At 32.5% G+C, this 27321-nt stretch overlaps 1 protein-coding gene across 2 annotated transcripts in view; it reads left to right on the top strand.

Moving 5' to 3' along the window:
- The window catches only part of Ctl2 (Choline transporter-like 2), a 306466-nt gene extending 279348 nt beyond the window's left edge, over positions 1-27118 (top strand). For both annotated transcript variants that reach the window (XM_075370072.1, XM_075370073.1), the window contains exons 9-13: positions 2203-2380; positions 9359-9660; positions 15619-15910; positions 19972-20203; positions 26821-27118. In XM_075370072.1, coding sequence (XP_075226187.1) covers positions 2203-2380; positions 9359-9660; positions 15619-15910; positions 19972-20203; positions 26821-26918 — 1102 coding nt within the window. In that variant the 3' untranslated portion in view covers positions 26919-27118. The remainder of the gene's footprint in view (positions 1-2202; positions 2381-9358; positions 9661-15618; positions 15911-19971; positions 20204-26820) is intronic.
- The last annotated feature ends 203 nt before the right edge of the window (positions 27119-27321 follow it).

Genomic DNA, 27321 nt, shown 5'->3' with positions numbered 1-27321 from the left:
TTTTGATTCATTGTATATTATACAGTTTGAATTTTAAATCGTGAAGAATATTATGCCAAGATGTGTATTTTACAACACTCTGTTGTGATAACTTACGGAAAAATTTTTTTTGAATGTTAGCAACCGCTGTAGTCCTAATGGAATGTTGCCTATTTCATTTTTGCATTTGAAAATGATCCCGTTGTAGTCTATGTTTTAACCGAATCTTTTGTGCTGTTCTTTGGTGGAATAGCGGCATTAGGAAACTTTTCTTTGAATGTTTGACACTTTTTTTGAAAGGATCAAGAACACGGACAAAAAATTCCACTACAGCGATCCTTTCCTTGATCGAATAAAGTATTTTTAATAAACACAAATGCAAAGAAGAAACTGTACTGTACTCAAAAATTAAGTGCTTAAAACCGACAATAATAGTCAAGAATAGAAACATACACGCTCAATTGTGCAGTAGTAGTATCAGAGACAGTAGCAGCATTAAAGGGACGTCAAATAACTGCAGTTGAAGCTATCTTGATTCGGTTTTAAGTTGCTCACTTAGTATTAACTGTTTTATTTATTATTATACATAAGGATCAATGTTTCTATGATTTCTGTGCGGTTGAAAATTCTTCCTTGTTGTCTATTATAAACAATATGAATAAAAATAAATTTTTAATTGTCAGTAATATTTCTTTATCTGTCAGTTTACGCTAACACATAAACTTAAATAAATCCACAATTAGCTGAACTGCAAACTACAGGATTTGACCGTACATCTTCCCAGTTCTGTCTTGGTTTTTTATATTACAATTTTATACGATAAGGTAAAACCGGTCTTCAAGCTAGTACAAAGAGTACCAGGAAAGTGTTGTAATACGATTATATTTTTTATAATTTTTCAAAATAGTTTCCACCACTCATTATACACTTCTCCATCCATTCTTCAAAGAAACCCTGCCGTGCTTCATTAGAGATCAGGGCACACTTCATCGTCCCAGGCCTTTAGAAAGTCATCGTCTCACAGAATACTTCTCTTTCAATCTAATCTTCACTCGGGGGAATAGTGCAAAGTCTGTAGGAAGGGTGCTCTTTACAGTTTTATTTTGGTAAACACTCTCGGTGCGTTGGGGCAATAACTGTTTTCTTTTCGACAAGTCGCTCTAAAATCCTCTCGCACTAAAAATACGGTCACCGTTCTCCTCTTCACTGTTCTTTTTTTTTTTTTTTCAAACACGTGAGTCTCCTCATTTTGAACACCCGTACTTTGACCTAAGCCTTGATCGTAATAGTACAAACGGGTTTCATCACCTGTTACAATACCGTTCGCTCAGGGACATTTCTTGTTTTCAAAAAAAAAATGCCATCTGATCGATCATCCATCAAGCTATGCGGCACCCAATGGGTAGAAAGCTTTCTAACTTGAAAGTGATCTTGCAGAATAGCACAAACTGCTGGTGCATATGTTCAGGACACCTCTATTTGGTGATAGGTCACACACTTGCCTGTCTCAAGCGTTTTTCATACTGCAGTATTACCCTCAGTCACGGGTAAAGACGGTCGACCTGACCTTTGCGTCTCCTCGAGTTTGAAATTTCCTCCTACAAACTCTCAGTACCATCTAAATATTGTTAAACGAAGAGGCGATCCTTTTAAAACGCATAAATCATTTCCTGTAAACACCGATCAACACTTCACCCGAACTCAAAATCGCCTGATATTCAGTTTTCATCACGACATCTTTTTACTAACACAGCTAAAAAGCAAATGACATTGAGTCGGTGACTAGAGCGGTTACAGTGGAGGTTGGAACCTGTCTAATTATGAGCCAACTTGTAACCGCCTGTAATGATTTGTTCTGTTGTATTGCAAAACTTTCCTATTGTCCTTTGTAACAATTTTTTTTTATATCGAAGATCTTAAAAGCAGATGAAAAAAATAAATATAAAGAAATCCTCTGATTACAACGAAATAAAATTTCTGATTCAAATGCCGGTTTGAGTCGTACAGTGTAACCGCCTCCTGTTATAAAAGTTCTAGCCAGGATTAGACAGATTTTCCCAAACAAAGGTACGGGGCACTGACCGATTCCTCTCCGATCACGTTAGTATTTAAGTATTAAACGGTATGCAGTAAAATGCTTAATAGTGTATAATGAAATAATATCATAATCGATTACAGTTTACGACGACGATTATGTTTTTTTTGTTTTTTTTTTTGTTGCAGAGCTGTCAGCAGTGTATTATCTGCATTGTTTTTCCCAGTCTTTCCTTGGGTGTTTCAAATGGCAGTTGTATTTTATTTTATTGTTGTGGCTGTAAATTTAGCGTCGATTGGACATAATGTATTCAAAGTGTACGGTGTAAATAATAATTCGCATTGCGTCTGTACAAATGGTTATAAGGTAAGTACATTTACCTTTTTTTTTCTTTTTTAATAAAAAAAAGCTAATAAAATTAATTTACTTTATACGTCTAAGATATATTTAAAAATCTATTGCATTAGTTTTTTTCTTATCGAATGAATAAGGTGAAAAAAAATAGAGTAAAAATGTTTAAAATGAATTATTTATAAATTTCTTCATAAATATCTAGAAATATACTTCTAAATCTTTTCAGCGCTACAGTCTCATTTTTTCCTAAGTGTTGGCATTAACGGCGCTTGTCTGTAATTTGTTTCAAATGCGATATTAAATAATATTATTTTAGACGTAAACACAAAAATAATATATCTCTTTGGTAAGCAGAAATTTATGAATATACTGGCGGTTTATAATACTAGCAGTGATGATAATAATTTTTTTTTAAATATGTAAATTACCTAGATTAAACGACTATAATGTAATTATGCGATTATGAATTATTGTAATAGAGTAGAGTGGTCCAAATAGGGCAACATTTTTGTCGAAAAACGTGCATCCCCTGATTTAAAAGTACTCTCAAAAACAAAATTTTTGACGCGTTGATTTTTTCGCCCTTTCGGTTCGAAAAAAGTCATCCCCCACTCCACTTGAATTTTAAAGGGGATTTAACATGGGTTTTAGGTTATTTTCAAGTCGTGACGATATAGCGCTTGCATGTTTCACCACAAAACTTCAAAAATAACGTATATAAGGGTTTTGGGGGTCGGAGAACACGAATTTGAAGTAAAAAAACTTATTTTGACATATTGTAAGTGTCAAAATCGCTGTCAATCAATTGACAACTAGCGTTCTTATGAAGGAAAATCAATGTTTGACATTACAAACAACGTTAATAAGTGTTTTTGGTGTCGGAAAACACGAATTTGAAGTCAGAAACTTATTTTGACACATCGTAACTGTCAAAATTTTTAAAATTTTATGATTTCTATTTCTATTATTATATTACATTACATACGTAATGTAATATAATAATGTAATGTAATACACATTTGGATGTTTTTTTGCGATTATCATTTACAATTTGTAGTATATATAGCAATTGACTTTCATCAATAGTGAATTTACATCTAAATTCTTTCACCAACTTAACCATTCTTTCTGAGCAGTCATTGACGACCTTTAGATTTTTAACATAATTCAAAGCAGCCAAATAATCTTCGTTTTCGCTCCACTTACACGGATCAATTTCTAGAAAGCTAGCCGCAAATTCGAATCGTTTAAAAAAATTCAAGGACTCCGTGTTGACAAAAGAGTCGATTTCTTTGTTTAACAATTCGTTAACATTTTTAGTTTCGTAGCGTTTCGTGTGAGCAGGTTCGTTATCATAATCACAATCATCATCTGTCGCAGATAATAAATTTTCGTAAGTTTCACCCGAAATTGCTAGTTTTTCAACCGTTTTCAGTTTTAATTCGGTTGAGATGTCTTCATCAAAAAGAGCTAGCGTAGCTAGCGAAAATGAGTTTTTTACTTCAAATTCGTGTTCTCCGACCCCAAAAACCCTAATTAACGTTGTTTGTAATGTCTAACGTTGATTTTCCTTCAAAAGAACGCTAGTTGTCAATTGATTGACAGCGATTTTGACAGTTACAATGTGTGAAAATAAGTTTTTTTACTTCAAATTCGTGTTCTCCGACCCCAAAAACCCTTATATACGTTATTTTTGAAGTTTTGTGGTGAAACATGCAAGCGCTATATCGTCACGACTTGAAAATAACCTAAAACCCATGTTAAATCCCCTTTAAAATTCATGTAGAGTGGGGGATGACTTTTTTCGAACGGAAAGGGTTCATCAACGCGTCAAAAATTTTGTTTTTGAGAGTACTTTTAAATCAGGGGGTGCACGTTTTTCGACAAAAATGTTGCCCTATTTGAATCACTCTAATATGTATATTTTTAAAATTAAACGGATCCTGTTATGAGTAGCAACAAAAGTGTTGTATGAGTGTCAACATTTTACTGCCTGTGTAAACAATCTTATATACAGTATACTGTATAAATGGTGTTAATAAAGCGTATGGAAATTTTTAAATCGGTCAAACTTATAAAAATTAAGTTTATCAAACTTTCTACCTGAAAGATTATTTTTGATATGAGATCATCGCATCCAGCGGACCCCCGTGGGACAACACAAAGTTTTTAAATGCAAACGGTACAATTGTGACGTAACATTTTAAAGGACGCTGAAATACAATTAACAAAAAACAAACATGTGACAAGTTTGTTTTGGTTCGGTTCGGTTTCAAATGCGATCAACAGTACAACCCAAGCAGTGTGGCCTTATTTAAAAACGTGATTCTGTTTAAGGTAAACGGTTTCATTTGTTAATTTTAATTTTTTTATATTCAACTTTGAAGAATTATTTAAGGGTTGCCGTAATTTATTAACGACTGAGCCGATTACATTTTACAGTTAAAATACGATTATTTAATTAAAATTAATTTCTTTACTTACCGCCTTTTTGTTATAGTCGTTAAATACTCTTCAGAGATTTCAGCCTGTTCAGAACAGATTTTAAATTAAAAGAATTAATTATAAACCGACAATGAGGAAGGAGAAGTACCTTTCCAAGTATTTAACAGAGATAACAAAACAAAAAATTGGTGGAAAAAATTAATTTTAACAAAATAATAATACACAAGTATAAGTAATTTAGTTAACAAATTTTTATTAAGTCGATAAATTTATTTATCGGACATATATTTTACCTAATATTAATCTATTTAGTCTGTAGTGTGTAAGAAATCTATATATATATATATATATATATATATATATATATATATATATAAATACTACATTAAGTTACAAAAAATAATAACGATTAGTAGTTTTTTAAATTATCACTTTCATAAACTTTTCACATCTTCAACTTTTTTCAGTGTATTGTATTTATTAGTATAAAGTATACTGTATTTACTATATTCCAAAACTTCCCCTCGTACGGTATCGATTATATTAGGAATCAATCACTCGATGCTATTAAATCCGACTAATTCCAACAACAGTTACGATCCAGAGAAGTTTTCTAAAATTAAAAATAAATAAGCAAAAAAAATTTACAAAAATATACATTTCTTTTATTATACATATAAAATATTGGTTGATGCAAAAAATGTGACGGGTTTAGTTATGTTCTACTTAAAAAAAAACTACAGCCTTTACTACTTTTAACCTTGATTAACACGGATTAAATTAGATAAATAATATAATTATTTTGCCGATCTTAATTTAATGTTGTATTACCTATATCAGTAAAAACTAAATAACGCTTGAAAAAATATACATAACGAAAAAAAAAATATTATAAAATATTTTATAAAAAATATTTTACGACCGATTAAAGTTTGAATTAAGTACAAGATTTATTTTAATATTGTACTAGTCATTCAAATTTAAACCGGAATTTTGCCGCGCGGACTGAGTAAGAGCAGTGAATGATGCGTGGCGATAATCGGATACGTGCGGAGGAGAGCAACCGGGTGGCTGTGCCCGTAGATCGCGTTCACATGTCAGTAACATGAGATACCGTTATCTGTTGGTCGACGAATTATATCGGATTTCTCGGTAACGATGGTGTCAAATGGCAGGGTTCGGAGACGCTACTCTGTCAAAACCTCGAGCGATTGATCGGGCCAAAAAGTTCTGAAGCGGCCGTGATGCGGACACGAACTTCCGCGGGTCACTGTCATCGATGACAACATTCACGCTGTTTGTGACCGTGTGAAAGGTTGGCCACATAACCGTCGCTGAAATCGCATCGGAGATGAGCGAACGCTGTTGTCCGACGCTCTTGGATACGGTAAAGCGTCGGCAAGGCGGGTGGCACAGGCAAATGTCCGGAAACGCATCTGTCAGCGGCTTCTGAATCGTTTTGAGGAAGAAAGATAGGCGCTTTTGGAGCTTACTGTGACCCGCGACCCCGGAAAGCCAGAGAACAAGTACAGGGTGATTTTTGAATTTTTAGTCCTGTTACCCAGTTGTTAATGTCTGGTAATTTTTTTTTTAAAAAGGGAAATTTTGTTTTGTTACACGAAGTTGTTAGCGCTACTCAACCGGTATAAATACGGCACTGTGAGTTGATTCTCCTTGAGCTGTTTAAACGTTTGTGCCGTTTCCGGTCGTGTTACGAACTGAATCTCTTTAACCGTAGAACAACGAGTTTTCATTTCTGAACAATAATTTGCTACGAAATCGTACGCGAGTGTAAAAGAATCATTTCAAATTAAATTTGTTGTTGTTTCTCCGCCAGAAAAAATGTCAATTTCTAGGCTAGCAAACCGATTTCGAGAGACAGGTAGTATTTGCGACAGAAAACGTAGCGGTCGACCGACTCGCTTGACAGATGACGTTTTAGAGAATGTTCAATTCACAAGATCGTTCAATTCTCCACGGAAAAGTTAACGAAAACTTTCCACACAAGTCGGTTTGTCATATTCGAGTGTTCAGAAAGCCGCTAAAAATTTGAAATTGTATCCGTATCGCGTACGATTAGTCCAAGAGCTTCAGCCTCCAGATTTAAACAAGCGATTGCAGTATTGCCGTCGGTTTAGGTCTCTCGAAAACGATAACGGAATCGAATTTTTAAACACAGTCTTCTTTAGCGATGAAGCTTGAATCCATCTCGACGGTTATGCGAACAGTCAAAACTGTCGAATTTGGGCGGTTGAAAATCCTAACGCTTTTCAAGACAAATCTTTGCATCCTGAAAAAATTGGTATGTGGTGTGCGATATCTCGTCATCGTATAGTCGGACCCGTATTCTTCAAACACAGTAAACGGTGAAGTATACAGGAATATTGTGCGCCAATTTGTGTCCCTCTGGAACCTCAAGAACGGTATTGCTGGTTTTAGCAAGGCGGCGCTACATGCCACACGTCTCGAGAAACCGTGGATTTTCTTCAAGCATCGATGAACTTCAAGTCAATATTACAGACTTAATCACGAATATTTCCAATGCAGTTCTTAAAAAGGTTTCTGCTAATATGCTGAAAAGAGTCCGTGCGTGTATAACCGCAAGAGGTGGGCATTTTGAGCATATTCTTTAAAAATTATGTAAGTAATAGCTTTTTATTAAATCTCTTTTGTAAGCAACAAATACATTTTTTTGTATTCCACTTAAATTTCCCTTTCTTAAATTACATTTAAAATCGGGTAACAGGACTAAAAAATCACTCTGTATAAAGCGGAGGAAAATTGTGAACGGGGCGCCGATCGAGGTTAAGAAACGCTTGTCGGCTGGAAAAGTTCTGACAAGTATACCGTCCGAAAAGTATGCTGCCGATTGATTTCCTGCACGAACGACGGACGTTAAATGCGGCGTACTACTGCCGGTTGTTGGATGACGCCTGGACGGCTTATCGCAACAAACGATGCCGGCAGCCGAATCCCGATGTCCTCATTCGCGACAACGCACTGCTCATTCAAGAGCTCAGAGTCGCCAAAATTCATTTAACACCCGCCGTACGGTTCAGACTTGTTACCGTGTGATTTACACGCGTTTGTTTTGCCGAAAAAAGCTTTAGGAGGGGAAAAATTCAAAGACGATGTTGCAGTCAAACGTTATGTGCGCGATTGGTTGCTGGGGCTGCCATTTTGTTTTTTTGACGAGGAAATGAGGAAGCTACCTATCCGGCGGAAAAGATGTATTTCTGTTGGAAGTACACCGTGTAGAAATATAAGGTATTTTATTTGTAATTTATATAATATCAATCAAATTACGGTTTATATTTGAATGGCTCTTGTACCGTACTTTTTACCTTGTAATCGTAAGATTATTTAGCGATCAAGGGACTGCATTCCTATCGATTATTAATTCAGGTCTGAGATGGAAATTTTCTTATTTTATATAGTTATATCAATTACCGGAAAACTTATATATCGAGAACGGCGAATATCACCAAATACTACGCCATTTTTAATTTCTTCTTGATGATATGCATATTTATAATCTGCTATGAAATAAAACATTAGTTTCCACGTAAATATCACAAGCGGCACAGAACTCTCATTCTGTTATTATTTCTTTTAAATATTTTATTACAAAAAATAACTGTAAAAGAGTGGAATTAAAACATTTGCCAGAATCGGCAGCAGTATTCTTTTTATTGCGAATAAGTTTTTGAATCTGTTTTAGATTAGAAATTTACGACGAAAGATGCTATCAAGTATAATTAGCAATAAATCCATACTTGCGTTCTTTCATGTGTCTTTAATATCGGTGTACTAAAACTAATAAATTACTTCTTGAATCACAATACAGAATTACCTAGAATTGTCTAGGTAATTCTGTATTGTGATCGGTCAAATCATGCGTTTTTTGAACGTTGTATTCCTGGTGTCGGCCAAAATTTGGTGCAATCTGATCGGTCAGATTTATTGATTCTTGTGATCGGTTATAAAACGAGGAATTGTGATTTAATGGAAACGTAACGAGTTCCTCTCTGTACTAGGACTGTTGCAAATAAATACGCTTTGTTTCAGTCGTGAAATTATTCATACCCGAATGATCAACATATGGTATTCAGATTGGCTCGAATTCATTGTAATTTGATTCCAATTCGTATTTTGCTACAGACTTCATAATACACCTACCGTAATAATAAATTTATTTTGCCGTATTTAACTGCAACTTTTACCTGTTTATTTTATATCTGACCAAACTCATTCGGATTTCCCAAGTCGACGATCACGTGAATCAAAACGGTAGCGATTTACTGCGTTTATCTTGAGTAAAATATTTTTTGTACTTTTCAGTTACTTTTTATTACTCTATTATGGGTTTTTTACGGGGTATCCTATAACTCTTTTGCCATATATATTGCAATAATTTTGGTTCTCTCCAAAATCTGTTCTCATTTTAACGATTATTAAAAAAATTAAAATAAATAAATAAGCTATTCGGTATAATTACGTAAATTATATTTATTGATTCTCTACTGCACGTTTATTTTGTTTCAGAATGGAGAAGAATGTACCGTTGAAGAATTTAACGCCAACTGTTACGACCCGACTGCGAAAGGACTTATGTACGCTAAAGGATCGTGTGTTAGAGCGGGATGTAATTTTTTTACGTTACAGTCAGATAATATTATCGTGTATTTACAAATGTATAATCTTTTTGTAATGTTCTGGAGCGTTTGGTTTTTATCCGGTATGGCGCAAATGATTTTAGCCGCGACATTCGCTACGTGGTACTGGACATTCCATAAAAGAAATCTTCCATTTTTTACTCTTACCGCTTCTATGTATAGAACGATTAGGTATACAATTAGGCATATTCATTACTTACTTTTTAGTTTGTAAATTTTCTTTTTAGTTTATATTTCCTGCAATTCCGCTATTGCCGTTATCTCAGGCAACTTATGTGTATTATAATGTATTGTTCTATAATACTAGCAATTTTCCTTTTTTTTACGCAAAAAAATGTATTTGAAAATTCATGTGAAATTTAAACAAATAACCCAACACCTTGATGTTTTTCTTATTTATTTGTACATGAAACTAGGACAAATGAACTGCTTTTAATAAGGCAGCAAAGATTATTTTACGGTAACACCGACTAGAATCTAATAAATATACATTAACTAAGCACATTTACTGTGGTTCCGTTTCTTTCTTGATTAAAAGTAAATAACGATCTAATTTATTTGCTTGCAAGATATTTTAGCAAACGATTGCAAGGAACAAATATAAAGCGTATTAATTTTGTAATTTTTTTTATAGCTGTTCTCGATTAAGCTTTAATTTCATTTAAATAAAACCTAAATTAATTATTTTTGATGTAATTTTGATAATTCATTCTAATAAGAGAGGGAGTTCTTGTCTTTTATTAAACCTCCCTAACTGTGGTTTCTTGAGAATTAGACAAGCCATTGCTTATGTAATAATTTTATGAACGAAATTTAGCAATTTATCTACACAGATTAATTAAAGAAAGAAGCGAAACTGTTGCATGTACTATAGTTTAAAAATTTTCACGCTTACAAATTATTAACTAGAGTAATGAATAAAAAAAAAAATAGAATTCAATGATGTACGAAATGAAGTTTAATTCAGTTTCTAGAAAAAGCATATGAATATGGGAATCTAATTAATTTTGGAAGGAGGCTGAAGAAATATATTGTCATTTATGTCATAAAAAAACTTGATCATAATAAGCAGTAAATATAGAGTGGAATAACTTTTTTAAGATTTAATAAAAATACGATTGAAGTTCAGAAAAAGAAGACTTGATTGTAATTTACTCAATAACCGGGTAGTTATAATAATAGAAAATACGGATAGGAAAACTGCAGTACAGGAAGGATTTTGAAACGGGTATAAATTACACTGATAGACAAAAAAATATTTTTTTAATGTTTCTCTAACTGTGATATCATTTCTTGAATTGGTTTTTGCATATATTACAGACCTCTAAATACAATCTTTTTATCACCCGTAGTTTTAAATAAATTACGCTTCAGAAAAAAATAAGGGAAAGTATAGTTAAAATCTGTAAGATTTATAATCTTGCATGGCCACAGCTGTGTTAGAATGATTTCGCTGACGCTTTTCTTTTATAAATAGCCTCAGGCACATCCTGAATTAATGTCCAACAGCGATCGGCAACATGTTAGTATTCCATTTCCCTTTATAGCGGCTTTCCATCACCGAAATGTGTTGGTGGAAATGTTCACTGTGTTCATCGCTCACTTCTTCGAGGTTATCCAGGAAAAAATCCAGATGTGAGTGGAGGAAACGTATTTTCAAAGACATTACATCGCATAGCTCTGTATGAAGTAAGAAGTTGATTGGTAACTGTCGGATTTTTGTTTGCAAACATCTTCAAATGAAGCCCAAACTGCACTTTCTACATTATTTAACATGGAGTTAAATACATCATCTTTGACCAGCTCTCTTATTTAAGAATCAACAAATATTTCTTCTTTAATTTTTGCTTCACTTACATTTGGAAATTTCTGCCTGATGTACAAAAATCCGGGAATATGCTTCTTCATTGCTTTTATAAAATTTTTCATTACTTCTAGCTTGATATGGTGAGGGGGTAAAATTTTTTTTTGGGTTCAACTACGGGCTTATGAATAACATTTTTCCCATTTGGAGTTAAGTTGTCTCGTTTCTTCCACGCTTGGGTAATATAATGTTTATCCTTAGCTCGGTTGCCCCATACACAAAGAAAGCACGTGTACGTAGTATAGCCTAACTGCATGCCTAACAAAGCAGCTTAACTTCCAAATCACCACGTACGTTCCAGGTATGTTTTTTATAATTTATTTTTTCAAGAATGTCTTTCATCACATTTTATGTCTTTTTCAAATTAATACCATAAGCGATCGGTATCGAAGGATATTCGTTACCGTTGTGTAGTAGAACCACTTTTAAACTTTACTTTGACGAATCTATGAAAAAGCGCCGGTCCTCAGGTTTATGAACTTTGCCAAGTGCAACATAAGCTCATCAATATTTGTGCAGTAAACAAAATTATTTTCATCAATCTAGTCCTGAGAAAGTTCTTTTTGTCGGCTTCTAAAGGCCGAAATTTTTGTATTTTTTTTTTTTTTTTTTGTAAATTCCAACTGCAGTCTTGATCCTAACAGTTCAGCTTGATTTTTTGGTAAATTTAAATCCCTAACCGAGTCATTTAATTCACCTTGTGATATAAGATGTGGCTTATTGAAAGAGAATTCAAAATCCAATCATTGTTGTCTTCAGTATTGCCTGATTCTTCATCGCCGTTTTCGAAACGTACATTCATAAGTGACTCAGAAACTGGAATAATTTCACTGTGAGGTACAGGCCCGATTGAAAATTGTAATGAAGGGTATTTTACAGTATGTTTAGATTTTCTAAAAATTCCAGACACACTTCTTAAACAAAAGTAACAATCTGTTATATGATCCTTTTGCCAAACCATAGGTACACCAAATGGCTAAGTCTTTTGTGTACCTTTCAGCCATCCTCTTAAATATACAGAACAATTAGTGCATACTGTATGAAGAGCCCGTGTCTTATCCTGATCACCAATTTTTAATTAAAGGTGTTTTTTTTCTATTTGATTTTATGGTAAACTCACCACATACATAAAAAAATTGTGTAAATGATGTGGATACATCATTTACACAATTTCAGAGGCATTATGACACTACACTATTAACAAACTTAAGACAGCAATAAGACCGAACAAAATTAACTCATTCCTAAATCCAGTTCTTAATACAAACAACACAGCTGTGTTTTCAGCTACATATTTTTGACCTGCACAAACATAATTAATCTTGTCCATGAAGGCTCACTCTTCAGTATTAGATATGATGTCATAATTTTTTTCAGCATCCTAAAGCAGATTAAAATCATGTATCGCATGTTAGAAAAAAAGATTATGTTTATCAGTGTTATCAAAGCTGCTTTTTGTTTGTATTTGGAAGCAGCAATGAATGAGTTAGAAGAAAAATTTGATAATAGAAAACAGTCTAATAAATAAAATTAAAGGTTATTTTAATATTTTGTAGAAAAATTACAATTTATCTGCGGGGGAGTTTTCAATTTGAAACTGTTAAAGGTGGAACACAGGCAATTATAACTAAATTGAAAAATAATGACATATGAAATATTAACTTAGGACAGTAGAATAAATAAACATATGTTATTACAGAAGTTGTTGAATTGTATTATTTATATGATAAGGTTGGAAAAGACCATGAATTATATCACAATTCATATAGAGTGGATTAGCCTGAAACAATTTAAGCAGCAAGGAAATTTATTAAAATCAAACTTAGATCTTGGGATTAAATATTTTGAAAATATTTGTGTATTAGTGAAAATACACCCATATGGGTAAAAATATGGGTGTATTAGTGAAATATGGGCAAAGATAGAGGTTCTTGAAATGTAATATTGCAGCGTATATAAAATTTAAGAGTTAAAAGAGTGAGAAATGATATTTTTTCAGTTTAGCCTAAGGGTTGAATTGAAAAAAAGATGTTTGTGAAAACACATCTTGCAAAAACATGACTAGATATTGGACCGTACATTAAAATATTTAAGTTCAGTGAATTTGCTGATAGGTAAATGAGCAGAGTATGAAAACAATAATAGCAATACTTTGTTTAACGTAGAAATCATAACGCATTTTGGTTTCATCAGATGTGACACTTAATCCTGATGATTTTATTGTTATCCATCATGAGGCAGATCCCTTATACAGCGTCTGTATTATTTCTTTTAGTGAAAATCAGTTAAGCCTTTAAGATCCTGATACGTTCCATTTTATTCTAGATTTGTAATTTTTATTATTTTGTATCATTATTATATTTTACAAATTTTTCTTAAACGGTTTTAATTAAACCTTCTTTTCTTATGTGTTTAAGCCGCTTAGCTTTCCTTTGCTTAAACAAAATTTCTCCTAATTTTGAAATTATATATATAATATCCTATGTTTTATCTCCTAAAAAGATTATTCATTTGTAAACCCTCATACAGTTTAATTGCCTTTCTCCAGTGCTGATACCTCCAGTGCTCCTCTAAAGAATTCCAATTGTATCTTACGCCTTTTCCCTTACTGAAACCATGAAATTCTTCTGTAGCTGTGCGCCAATTCGTTTGCTTACTTATCAATTCATATTTTAAACAATAATCTTCACTAAATTAGAAAAAAAATTAAAATTAAATTGAATGTCCTGTGATCTTAATTTCTTACGTTCCTTAGTAAGACTGATATTGACATTTGTAATTTTCAGAATGCCTTTATTCTCAGGAGTTATTCGTTGAATAATGTTAGATTAATAAATGTTAGTTATTCGTTGAACAAAATGTATGTAAGATTGCTTTTACCCAAAAAAGGATGTAACAACATATATACATATATTTTACATTAAAACATGAGAGATATCCATCGTTTTGATTTAAATATTAAATTGTTATTTAATATTAATAGCTATACTAGCTGCTTCAGTCACCTACAATCAGTTACAATCTCGACTCGAAAAACACCAAGACGGGATGCTGATGGATCAGAAAAATAAGAGAGGATCTGAAGGAAATTGACCTTTTACCAAAATACTTCACAGAGAAGATAAAATTAAACAAGAAAATCAACAAAAAAAATATTTGCTTCACACTCACAAGAAAAAGACTCGCAACACAAACACTTTCAATACTAGAAACGGCACAAACATTGGAAGGTATGAAAAAGTACTTGAAGGACCACAAGGCCCATCTAAGAGACTTGGTTAATGGACTGACTAAAGTAATCGTATGCGGTTAATAATAAAGAAGAAATTTGACAAATTTTGAAATTTTATTTCAAAAAGGGGAAGAATGGGGGGACCTAGACTGTTAATAAATTTGTGATGTTTATGGAAATTATGCGATATCAATATTTGTGGCACAAAGCTGGTTAAATGTTTTCAATTTGGAAATTTTTATATCAATGATGTACCTACCTCCTTCTGGTTGGCCGTTGACTGAAAAAGTCAATGAAATCGTGGAAAATATTGAGCAAGACCGGCACATTTGCAGTTTGTGATATCAGTAATGAACTTAATATCGACTAAAAAACAGTTTTAAACTAGTTGAAGAAGCGTGATACAAAAAAAATCTATGTTTATGTGGTACATAATTTAACAATACAAAAGTGGACTGAATTTTCATCTGCAAATCGTTGCAAAAATGGAATAAAATCAAACAATTTTTGAAATAGCTCATTCTGGATGATGAAATATAGATCGTGTATGACATTAATGTAAGGAAAAGATTATGGTCAAAGCAAGGTGAAGCTTCTCAGTGTGGATAAACCAGGATTGAGTCCAAAAGAAAGAGATGTTATGTGTATGTGTGTTGCATGTGCACACACACACACATGTGGAGGACTTGGAACGGAATTGTTCACAATAAACTGTTTGTTATTGTCGCTAGTCAAATCATTAACTCAAAAATCTCCTGTCAACAATTGGAAGGATTAAAAAAAATACTATTTTTTGTATTAAATAAATAATAGGGTTGGGGAAAAGTTCCCACAAAAGAAAAAATGATGAAGAAAGGGACAGAGTAAAATAGAAAGGAATGGAGAAGTGAATCAAATCAGTTAAATGACTGATTGTTAAATTTGTTTTACGATTAAATAATTAAGTAAACCGTATTATTTCTGATGACCACGTTTAATAAATTTTATATAGTTTTCAAATGATTAATTAATTTTATTTGTTATTATTTTACAGATTCCATCTGGGTACGATTGCATTTGGTTCGCTAATAATTGCAATATGTTCATTTATTAGAACAATAATTGAATTTATTGAATTAAAATTAAAGAAATATGATAATGCAGTTACAAAAGCGATATTTTGTTTATTAAAATGTTGTTTTTGGTGTTTGCACAAGTTTATATGTTTTATAAATACTAATGCTTATATAATGTGTGCTGTACATGGAAAAAACTTTTGTACATCTGCTCAAGAAGCTTTCTTTTTGCTCATGAGAAATGTTGTACGGGTGATTGTTGTTGATAAGGTAATGTATGCATCTAAATTTCCATTTTTGTTTAGAGTAATAATCTCACAGTTTTTTTTTTAAATTTCTCATGCATATTTTAACAAAACTGTAATTTATGTATAAAATATTTGAGATATAATTAAACAATACATTTATAGATTGTTCAACTTTGAGGCCCCATTATTATATAAATAATAGTTTACTGGACTACTAAACTAGTCAGATCAGGTGTTCTTGTTGGCCACAATCCTTTACCAATGATTCTTTCACCGAAAAAATCCTGTAGCATCTCCATACTGGACCGAGCTGTATGTGGCGTTGCACTGTTGCTATCAGCAGTCACGTTCATCCTATTGCAGTAAGGCTATAAACTGTTGTAATTTCTTGGTAGATGGCAACATCCACAGCTTTCTCAAAAAACAAGGGTTCTATTATTCGACGCCTTGAAACCGCACACCATATGCCTGTTTTTTGTGGATGTAGGGGAGAGCCAATCAAAATGTGTGGAATTTCAGTACCCCAGGTCCAGTAAATGACTGTTAACATACCTATTTTTTTTTTTCATTCCCAACTCCCCCGGGTCGGACATAAAATCAAGTAAAGCTCAGCCCAGGAGAGTGTCCTTAATCTCACATGAGCCCTGCCCACCTACTGGCAGAACATCCAACATAGCAGGTCAGCTCACCAGTTAGATCTTTAAATCGCCTGACTTAAATCCCCAGGGAGGGTTAACCAGATCCAATAACCAATAATAATAGTACTGTGTTATTCCTAGACCCACCAGAGGGACCAGGACTCAGTCAGTCAATTGCCTGCCTCTAACTGCTGGGAGGGAGGAACCGAGCCCAACTTTGTTGTTCCTGGGCCCCCACCCAGTGGCTGGGACTGTGTCTTTAATTTAACCCCGACCTGATCTCCCAAGGAGTTCCCAACCGCTCATAGGAACCAGCACACCTCAGCATGCTGGCTCTCCTGGTTGGGGCTGTCTACCCATCCACTAGTAGGGTAGGTTTTTAGTTAAAAACCTCTCCTTCTACCCTCTTCATCCTTTACACGCAACATTATTCTCACAAATTTGTCAATCCTTCTCCAACCATCTTTGGATGTTAACATATATTCTATCAACTCTTGCGGTTTCAGGCCAATAATACCAGTGCGCTTGCACTGTTCCCTCCACTCAGGGCACTGAAATAGTGTGTGTTTTACTGTATCGCAAACACCACATTACATGCAAGCCGATGATTCTCTCCTGCCAATCCTGTACAAATAAACTTCAAAGTTCCCATGGCTCGATAACAGTTGCGTCTTGTAAAAACCCACCTCGCCATGATCTCTACTAGACTATGCAGTCAAATCGGGTATAAGCCACCTGGTTCAAGCTGTCTTCTCACCCATGTGCCATTGCTTTTGCCAGATGCACAGTCCTTACCCTCAACTCAGATTTAGTGCCATCATAATGCTTGCAAACGCGCTTCTGGACCAGAAGGTCAATGGGAGAACCCCTGCCAAAACGCATAATGCCTCATAAGATGTGGTCCAGTAGGCCGCCACCATGCCTAGTAAGGATTTGCGGTGAACTGTGACCAGCCTCATCTGATTCCACTGGATATTAATCACTGCACCTACACCAGTGTAACATACCTACCGAGATGATACCTCACCTCAGTAAACACACTTGATCTAAAATACCAATGATGCTTTTAATGAAGTTATTGTACTGTTGACAGTAATAGTGTGTTCTTTGAGCATAATCACATTTAGTTAGCTCACGGAAAACCTGCATTCAATACAGATAAAATTTTAGCATTCTCTTCACTGTAGTGTGGGCTGAACCTTGTGAAATGTTCTTTTTCTGGCATAGTCTTCACAAAGATTTACAAAGATATCTTGTAACTGCCACTTTAATGTTGTGTATGACCTGCATAGTTTAAAATGACCTGTGTTTGACTCGTTTCTGGTCTAACACCAAATCAGTTTCATAAAAATCGAACTAACTTCTGAAGAACACTTTTCACTGGCGCTTCCTTTTCAAATTTCTCTCTGAACTTTTGCCGACACTCAACATGAGATTTCATTTCTAAATAAGTTTCCATCATGAATACACACTCTTCAACAGTTAACCGCATTTTAACAAACAACACACAATTACGCAACCTTTTTCAAAAGCCAATGGTCGACACAGACAAGCAGTACTCCAATGTGCGACAATAAAACACACCACCTGTTCTAGCTCCAGTCATACCAACATCTCCCACATCATTTTACTCAACTCACACCAATGTATACTTTTTAACTAAAATATGAATTCAGTATAAACTACTGACTGATGAGACCTCTCTTTTAAATTGAACACTGTATTTTTAAATATAAAAATAATGTATAAAACTAATAAGTTTTATACACTTAAAAAATAATACTGCATGGTTATATTAATAAAAATAAGGTTTTTACTAGCTGTTATAAATACACACAAAGATCAATAATAATAATAATTTGCCGGTAAAACTTATGAAAAATATAATACATTTTTCTCAAACCGAACCAGATTTATTTAATGAAACAATGTATAAAGCTTCATAACAAAACGTGCTTTCAATCATTTCTACGACTACTGTAGCGACTGGTGCTGTTGATCTCACTCACTGATGCAAATTTTTGAATTAAAAATATTTAGAAATGAAGTTTTGATGCAGATCTTAAAAAGTTATATAAAAATGAATAAATTTGGTTCTTGTTATTAGAACTTTTAGATAATATTGTTACAGTGCAACCGAAAAGTAACTATACAATTATATAAATACGATTGTGTTGATTGTGAGAATAATGTTTTCTGCAAAGATTGGTAATCCTGCATTATGTGCAGTTTGCTTTTGTAAGACAGTCAGGCTGGGTGTCCTTGAAACAAAAAGGGGTCTCTTGGCCTTTATTGTTCATTACGTATTCATAACCTTTGAATGATTGAGATTATGTTTTTCCATGTGTGCTCTGAATGGTGTTAACTTTTTCCTTTTTGTTTTATTGACTCATCCAGCAGCTTACAACTCTTCTACATAGGTCAATCTTGACGCCTCTTGCAAATTAACCTAAATAATTTCTCACCTTGGGTTCTTTTTGAAAAAGTATGAGGGATGTTTGGAAAGTAAACGTGATTCTTCTAAAACGTGATTGCTACTTGATCATTCATCTCTGGAATGTTTTTATATGTTAATTTGATAAAAACAGCATTATGGTAAAAGCAGTTATTGTTTATGGTCTGCTTAAAATGTTAAGACAATTTAAGAGCCTGTGACTGCAAAGTAGTTTTTTCTTTTTTTTTTTAATCCAAGAAATGTGAAACTCGTAGAGATTCAGTGTCAGATTAATGACGTTTAGGCAGAAGTGGAGCGAGTGATAAGCTGGTGAAAAATTGGACAGTTTAATAACATGGATAATGAGACACTCATCAGTGATCATCTTTCATTAATTATAATATGTTACAAATTGCTTGTAAATGAAAAAAAAATTTATGAGAGCATCTGTTGCTATATAATATTAGTCAGTCGCACGATGCTGCTCAAATCCTAGATCATCTTTCTGCAGCCCGGACTTAGCACCAGTAGTCTTTCATTTCTCAGGAACTTGAAACAATTCTTTGTTGATCAACGCTACAACAATAACGGTGTCAAAATAGCTCAGCAACTTCAGTTGTTTTTACAGGCAGCCTTATTTTATAAAAAGGGTATTCAGAAATCAGTTCAGAGTTAAGAAAAATATTGGTATTAGTGCTAATTATTTGAAAATTAGTTTACAGTACTGCCTTTCTTGTGATAGAAAAAGTGTTTAAATCTTAATCATCATTATTTTTCTTAGCCTTATGTTAATGGAATGTAATTTCTGAATGACTTGTATAACAATGCAAATATAATCACGTATTTAGACTTGATCATTACTTTTTTATAATAAAGAATTTTTCAGTACAGCTTGTGTAGTAAGTTTATAAAAAAATATGTACGATTTATTGAATCGATTTCTTCTTCATTTACTAGTGTATTTTGTGATGAAATCAAACAATTTGACTATTTCACTTTTTTTATTTACAGGTAACTGATTTCTTGTTTTTCCTCGGTAGAGTAGTTATAACAGCAGTTATAATGGTGGGAGCATACTTTGTGTTCAAAGATGAAGTCAGAGTTTTGGATAACAGTGGAAATGATGTTCACCTAAACTATTATTATGTTCCTATTGTAGCACTTGGCATCGGCACTTACCTCATCGCTTCCGTATTCTTTGGTGTTTATGCCATGGCCGTTGATACACTGTTTTTGTGTTTCCGTAAGTTTATGCTAATTTTCATTTTTAAGTATTATTTAGTAGTACTGCATAATAACATTACAAGTAGCATATTATTCCGGGTGATCATTTGAAAAGTTACCACATTTATTATTCAACAGCTATCAGTCTCATCGTATTTCTGTTTGCAGGCACGTATACTGTTCTCAGGGGGGTACTTTTATAAAATTATTTTCAAAGAGGCGGAACCCACCCTCTCTGCTATACCTGCCCCAACTCAAAAATCTTAAACGGCAATGGTAACATTTAATTACATTAATTGACAGCCCGACAAAATTAACGGATTTTGGGAAAAAGAAAATTAAAATCTGCTCACCCCTTTGCTCGGTAGGTGTAAAAACTTAAAATTACATTATATAACTTCTTAAACCATTTGATATAATCATAATCTGTGGATTAAAATTGTGAAAATTATTTTTAAAATTACCAATACAAAATTTTGCCCTTAATTTTTTTTTTAATTTTCAAGGGTTGAAAACTTAATTTTTTAAAATGGACAATATAACTTCTGACAACACATTGGAAAACCCTTTAATGAAAAGTAATTTGGTACAAATAAAATAAAAATTTTTAGTTCATTCCAGTGAACTAATTTTTATTTTTAAAAAATTTATATTTACAGATAAAAATTTTTAGTTTATTTTGTTTTAAAATAATCACATTTTTAGTAATACATTCAATACCGATTGAAGGTTGATTAAAAATGTGGTTTAGTTTTTAGATTATGTTAGGATTTTTTTTTTAGGCTATGTTGGGATACAGTGTTCTGACTCAAACCATTAGGTCTAAAATTGTCTGTTCTTCTTAAAAAATATTGGTTTTAAGTTTCTCCAGCACTGAAAAATCGTACCAATAAACACAGCATTGTTACATCAGTTAAACATACAAAAATCCAATAATATCACCTACTTAATTGGTGATTACATGTTGAAAAATTGATTACCAAATAAACTTATGATTAAATAATTAAAAATTCATAAATGAATAATTTTTAATCAAAAAATAATTGATGCCTAAATTCTAATAACTATTCATACCACCATTAATAAAGAAAAATTTCCATTATTACAAAGCAAACAATTAAATTTTATTCAATTAACACTTGGAAAATTTGAGTTTGAAAAGCTGAAGATCCCATCGTTGGTGTTTGCTTGTTATAACAGATTATAATTTTCTCCTAATTATTGAAATCTTAGTTTCTATGGTAAATTTTTGCAAATTGTTTTCTTTCCTGTATGTATGTTAGCGCCAAAAAGTATTTATTGGATTTAACTTGTCATATTTTATTTAAATTGTTTTGTTCTTTAGTTAAAATTGGCTTTGGTTATAATTAATGTAATTAAATGTTACCATTGCTGTTTAAGATTTTTGAGCTGGGGTAGGTGTACCCCTTTGAAAATAATTTAAAAAAAGTTCCTCCCCAAGAATGGTATACACGCCTGCAAACAGAAATACAATGGGACTGACAGCTGTTGAATAATAAACATGGTAACTTTTCAAATGATCGTTCAGTATACTCATAATAATATATATATAAAATTTATTTTTTTATATTTCATGTTCACATACAAGCACACTAACTCACTAATCTCATACCTATTGAAGTAAATAATTTTGTATTAAAAGAATAAATATTTTTGCGTTCAAAAAATATGAATACATTATCATAGTGCATACAAAGACCTTTTCTAAAGAGGTACGTTACAGTCAACCATTTTTTATAGGGTATGGCCTTTTTCAAATTTTGTTCTACGTTATGTAAATATAGCCTTTTTATGGGAATTGAACAGAGGACCTTCGATTAGCAGTCAGAAATGGTACTGCCTTTATTGCTAATTTATTGAATCTATTACTGTTTGGTTTTAATGGACATTTTTAATAATAATAACAAAAATTACTTCAAAAATGCAACGATGATGGAGTTTAACTAGTTAAACTGCTATACGTTTATAAAATCAGTTTAATACTCTTAAATAATTTATTAGGTATAAAAATAACAAATCGGATTAAATATAAATTAATAACAATTAAATTATGATTACCAAAATACAATTCCGATTTAAAAAAAAGAAAAAACCTTATTTCAACTAATAGAAACTAAGATGACCATTGAAAAATCAACAATTCACTTTATGCAAGTGTAATTCACTTTTATTGTTTACAAAAGAACTACCTTATACTTTATGAATGAATAGAAATAATATCTCTTTCGCTCCTGTTCAAAATAATTCACTGAACAGCTTCTTGTTTTCAACTACTACCCAAAATGAGTAAAAAGGAATACTCCTTTATTACCAAACACCTACTCCTTGTTCAGTTTATCCAATAAAGTGAATTACATAAAGTTGTGATTGCTTTTATCACACACTGAATTAAAAAACTTGAAAAACTGTCTCTCTACTGGTCTCCAGCCGTATTTATATTTCCTGATCTGCAGTACCTGTACTGATCATCTGGCCTTTTGATTGTCCAAGTTCCATTAACCGCACCTTTTATGCTTTTCTATAAATCCTTTTCTAGAAAAGAATCCTTTTCACGTCTCTTCTACATTTTTTCTTCATTTTCTCTCACTTTCTTCTTTCTGGAAGATTTTCTACTCATGATAAAGCTGTATTCAGACCAACCTGATGCTTCTTTATTTTTTGAGTAAAATAGGTAGTTATGAATAAATTGATGTTTGAAAACTTTTTTGATTTATCTCATGTTAAGGTTTATTGTGGAGGAAATGTTAGTATTATTTTTTAATTTTATTTACACGCAAAGGTTTTTTACTTTTTAATTTTACTCATAATTAACTTTTTTAAAAGTCATTTACCCAAAATGTTTGAGTTTACACAATTCTAAAGGTTGTTTTTATAAAAGGTTTTTGTTAATACAGATTTAAAAGTTAATTTTGGTGGAACATTTAGTCATAATAGTTATTAAGTTTGATTTTTTTTAAATTTATATGACATTGTCGGTTTTTTTCTGAAAATGGCATTTCCATTATACAATATATATATATATATATTAATTTATTTAGATTAAATTTTTTATACTCCATTTTTTTTCTTTGTACGTTAATTAACTATATACAATATATTTTCAGCCTCTGCATAGTACAGAATTAGAGAACACTCTTATCTTTACTTTTTTTATGGTCAAAATGTTTTTGGGCCTAAGCCCATCTTCAGTGATATTTTTTTAATAATTTTTCATCTGTTTACATTTGCCCATAAAATCTTTATCTTCTTACTTTTATTCATAAAAATTGTTATTAATAAAATTTTAAACATTTTAAAAATTCAGAACAAATTTTGTTCAGTCAAGAAAAAGAAAAAGTATTGCTATAACCATTTATTAAAAACTATCTCTAATTCTGTAATTTGTGGAGACTAAAAAAATATTATGTATGTATAAACACACACACACACACACACACACACACACACAAAACAGAGGGGTCAAAAAATGTACTCACAGTTTGTAATTAAGTAATATCTAAACAAATAGACACACTCATTATTTATCTAATGTGTAGTGTAGTGTATGGTATTAAATTTGTTGTGGTAGGCGGAGCTGGCAATTTATGCTGTGCTTGTAGAGTGGTTGGTAGTGGAACAAACCAGTCATATTAGCCGGTGCAGCAGACGGCAGTCGAATAGCAACAACGGCTGAGGTTCGCTTATCATTTGTTGAACGCAAGGCTATACTGAAGCGGTACTGGAAGTACGAGAACGTTCACAAGGTACAATGGCAGCGGCACAGAAAGAGTTTGGAGCACTTCCACCAACACGTCAAACAATTGCCGACGGAACTGTTAAAGATGTGCACAAGAAAAGATCATCGCAAAAATCAGTGAACCAGGGAGCGCGCGAAAGTGGGGTGAGCCGATCAAGTGTAAGACGCATTCTGACAAGTGGAAAGTGTACATTCCAAGGCTGCTACGTGCAATGAATGAGGACGACCCAGATCAAAGAATGGAGTACTGTGAATGGTTTCACCACACGGTTGGCGTGAATGAGGAATTTGCAGGGAAGTTTATATGGACTATTGAGGCGCAATTCAAACTTAATGATATTGTGAAGCGCCACAATTGTCTCTGCTGGGCTCATAAAAATCCTCATGTTCACGTGGACAGGCCAGTGTATCTACCAGCGTGTTGCTGTGTGGTGTGGTCTATACGTGTACGGTTTGATAAGTCCCTCCTTTTTCTTTGAGGGTATCGTAAATAGGGAGGCATATGCTTCAGACAAGGATTTTGCCTGTCATCTAAAACCCGTATAGCGATGAACGTTTTACAACAAGATTTAGCTCCGCTTCACTACCATCAAGATGTCAGGTTGTACCGCGATAAAACTCTAACTGGACGGCGGGTGAGTTGAAGAGGTGCTGTTGAGTACCCACCTTGGTCTCCTGATTTGACACCTCTGGACTTCTACCTCTGTAGGACCGTCAAGAATGATATGTACTGACAAAAACCGGCACCGATCGATGAGCTACGTGAAAAATCGTAGAGTCATGTGCTGCTATTATGTCAGACACGATAACAACCGTAGTTCGGTGTGCAGTTCGGCACCATGGGTGTTGTATAGAAGCTGCTGGTGATCATTTTGAACGCGTACCATAACCCTCTCTCAGTGCCAAAAATTGTCACATCAAGTCAAATCTGTCACGAGATATGGACTAGCAAACAGCGAGTACATTTTTTTTGGACCCCTCTGTGTATACGCTTACCTAAATATTGTACATTTAAAAGAAAAGTAAAATAATTGTTTTAATAGTGGAAATGTTACAAGCATTCCAATCGCAGTCGAAAAACAAAATACTATGTTTTGGTATTTGGCCTCTACTTGAGGCCAAATTTTGAAACTATTTGTGTAAAATATTAAATAGCCATCATGTTGGTTAAGGTTGTCAAAGCCTCAAGTTTTTCACATCAGTTTTTTTTTAATTGCCCTTTAAAATAATGTGTCCCAACCCAACCCTTTCCGTTTACCATTTCTGAGTTGCCCTGCATGGGGGCTTTGAGGTAAATCTATTTTTTCATTCTGAAAATAATTATTATAATAATTTTATCAAGCATGGCCCTTTCGTATGATTATATAATTAATAATTAAAAAACCCACTTACCAACAATTTGTATTTTTGCATTTATTACTATTTCAAAGAAACTAAGCGCGTCTAACTAAACATTTCACTGGCATATCTATATATATATATATATAGCATATCTATGTATATATATATATATATATATATATATATATAGAGCGAGAGAGAGTGAGTGAGAGAACATGTATATAAAGGAATTTTTGGTAACTGGGTTTTCTCAAGCACTTTCAGAATATAATTCCATCACAGGAACTAAAAAATTTTTTTATGTTATCATCTTAATAAAACTGAAACTTATTTGTCATGTAAATTTGTTTATATAAAATAATACAAATATATATATATATAAGAGAGAGAGAGAGAGAGAGAGAGTTATATATAGATATGCCAGTGAAACGTTTAGTTAGACTCGCTTAGTTTCTTTGAAATAGCAATAAATGCAAAAATACAAATTGCAGCATATTTGGATCTTCATACATCAAACCAAAGTCGCAAATGAAATCCTTCTGTAGAAAAATATTTTTAATTTACAACATGATAGTATTATTATGTCTACTATTTATAAAATAATGTATGGTCTGTTCCATCAGAAATTCTGTCATTTTGTTCAGATCCATTTATTGGAATATTTTGTATATATATTCAAAATTTCTGCGCATTCGTATACGTAACTTTGTGATTTAAGATTAAAAAAATGCTACTTATAAATTTAAACAAAATTACACGAATAATTATTTAAAGATAAATAAATAATTTGATAAACAGAGCACAGTTTTAAGATCTCAGTACAAGTTTGAAACTGCATATTCTGTGCCGTTTGTGCACGCGCTACTGTTTATCAGTTTCGTGTTTGCAAGCGTAAAATTAAGATAATTCAGAACATATATTTCAAATGTGAATGTAAAGAAAAAAAATTAAATATCAAATGGTTCTGGGGAATATCATTATGATAAAAAAAAAATGACAGTGTATGTAGTAATCTGATAAACATTTACAAAAATTATAGATCGGTTTATGACAATGTCTTGTACTTTAAAGAAACCGTCTTAAAAATTTTCAAACAACATTTTGTATTTAAAAAAGAATTATTCAGTTTGCTCACTACATTTTTGGTGAAATTTGAAAAATATTAAAATATTTTTAACACTTAGCAATAAAGTCATTGTCTTTGTGAGGACAGTTAGGCTCTATTTAGTAACACTGCTATTAGTAAAATAGGATAAACCGATATACATTAATTTAATCATCTGTTTATTTAATTTAATCTGTTTATTTTCTTTAGTTACATTAATATTAAGAATTTGAACATATATTATTAGAAATCTTTAACCAAGGTTGATGGGATGGATCCCGTAATGGATAAAAATTTGTAATAAATAAAATTGGGACTCGTATAAAGATACTAAATACAAAAAGAAAAGACGAAGCGGTAAGTGGAAAGATTAATTTTATAAGTTATATACGTTTGATGTGCATACGTCTTAATAATTTTTATTATTTTTCAGTTGAAGACTGCGAAAGGAATGACGGTTCACCTGATAAACCGTATTTTATGTCCAAGAAACTGATGAAGATTCTAGGAAAGAAGAATAAGAAACCGTAAAAGATAATTGTAAATTATTTACGTAATCGGGCCTAATAATAAAATAAAAAAGCGCATTTGTCACTGCATTTGTTACCGACAAATTGAGCTTTTGTAATTGTGTTTCATAAGGCGATGTACCAAAGCTTGTGATTTATTTTATAAATGATTGTTTTTTTACCGTAGTTTTAATTTAATAAATGTTACACGATCAATTTCTATTTTATGGCTTTCGTTTATTCGTTATCTAATTTTTCCGCTGATATATTCCTAAATTATTATAAAAGTGAAACTCCACTTTACCAGCAAATTAAATGTGTTTTTCTAGATATTTCAGTCCTTAGACGATCGTCAGGAGAATAAAATAACATTATAAATTAAAGTCTTTTTAATAATTTATTCATAATCTGTCTGTCATTTTTTA

The sequence above is a fragment of the Lycorma delicatula genome, chromosome 7 (assembly GCF_047948215.1).
Source record: "Lycorma delicatula isolate Av1 chromosome 7, ASM4794821v1, whole genome shotgun sequence".
In the NCBI taxonomy this organism is placed as follows: domain Eukaryota; kingdom Metazoa; phylum Arthropoda; class Insecta; order Hemiptera; family Fulgoridae; genus Lycorma; species Lycorma delicatula.
Note: the sequence above shows the minus strand (reverse complement) of the source record. Positions and strands in the feature narration are given on the sequence as shown.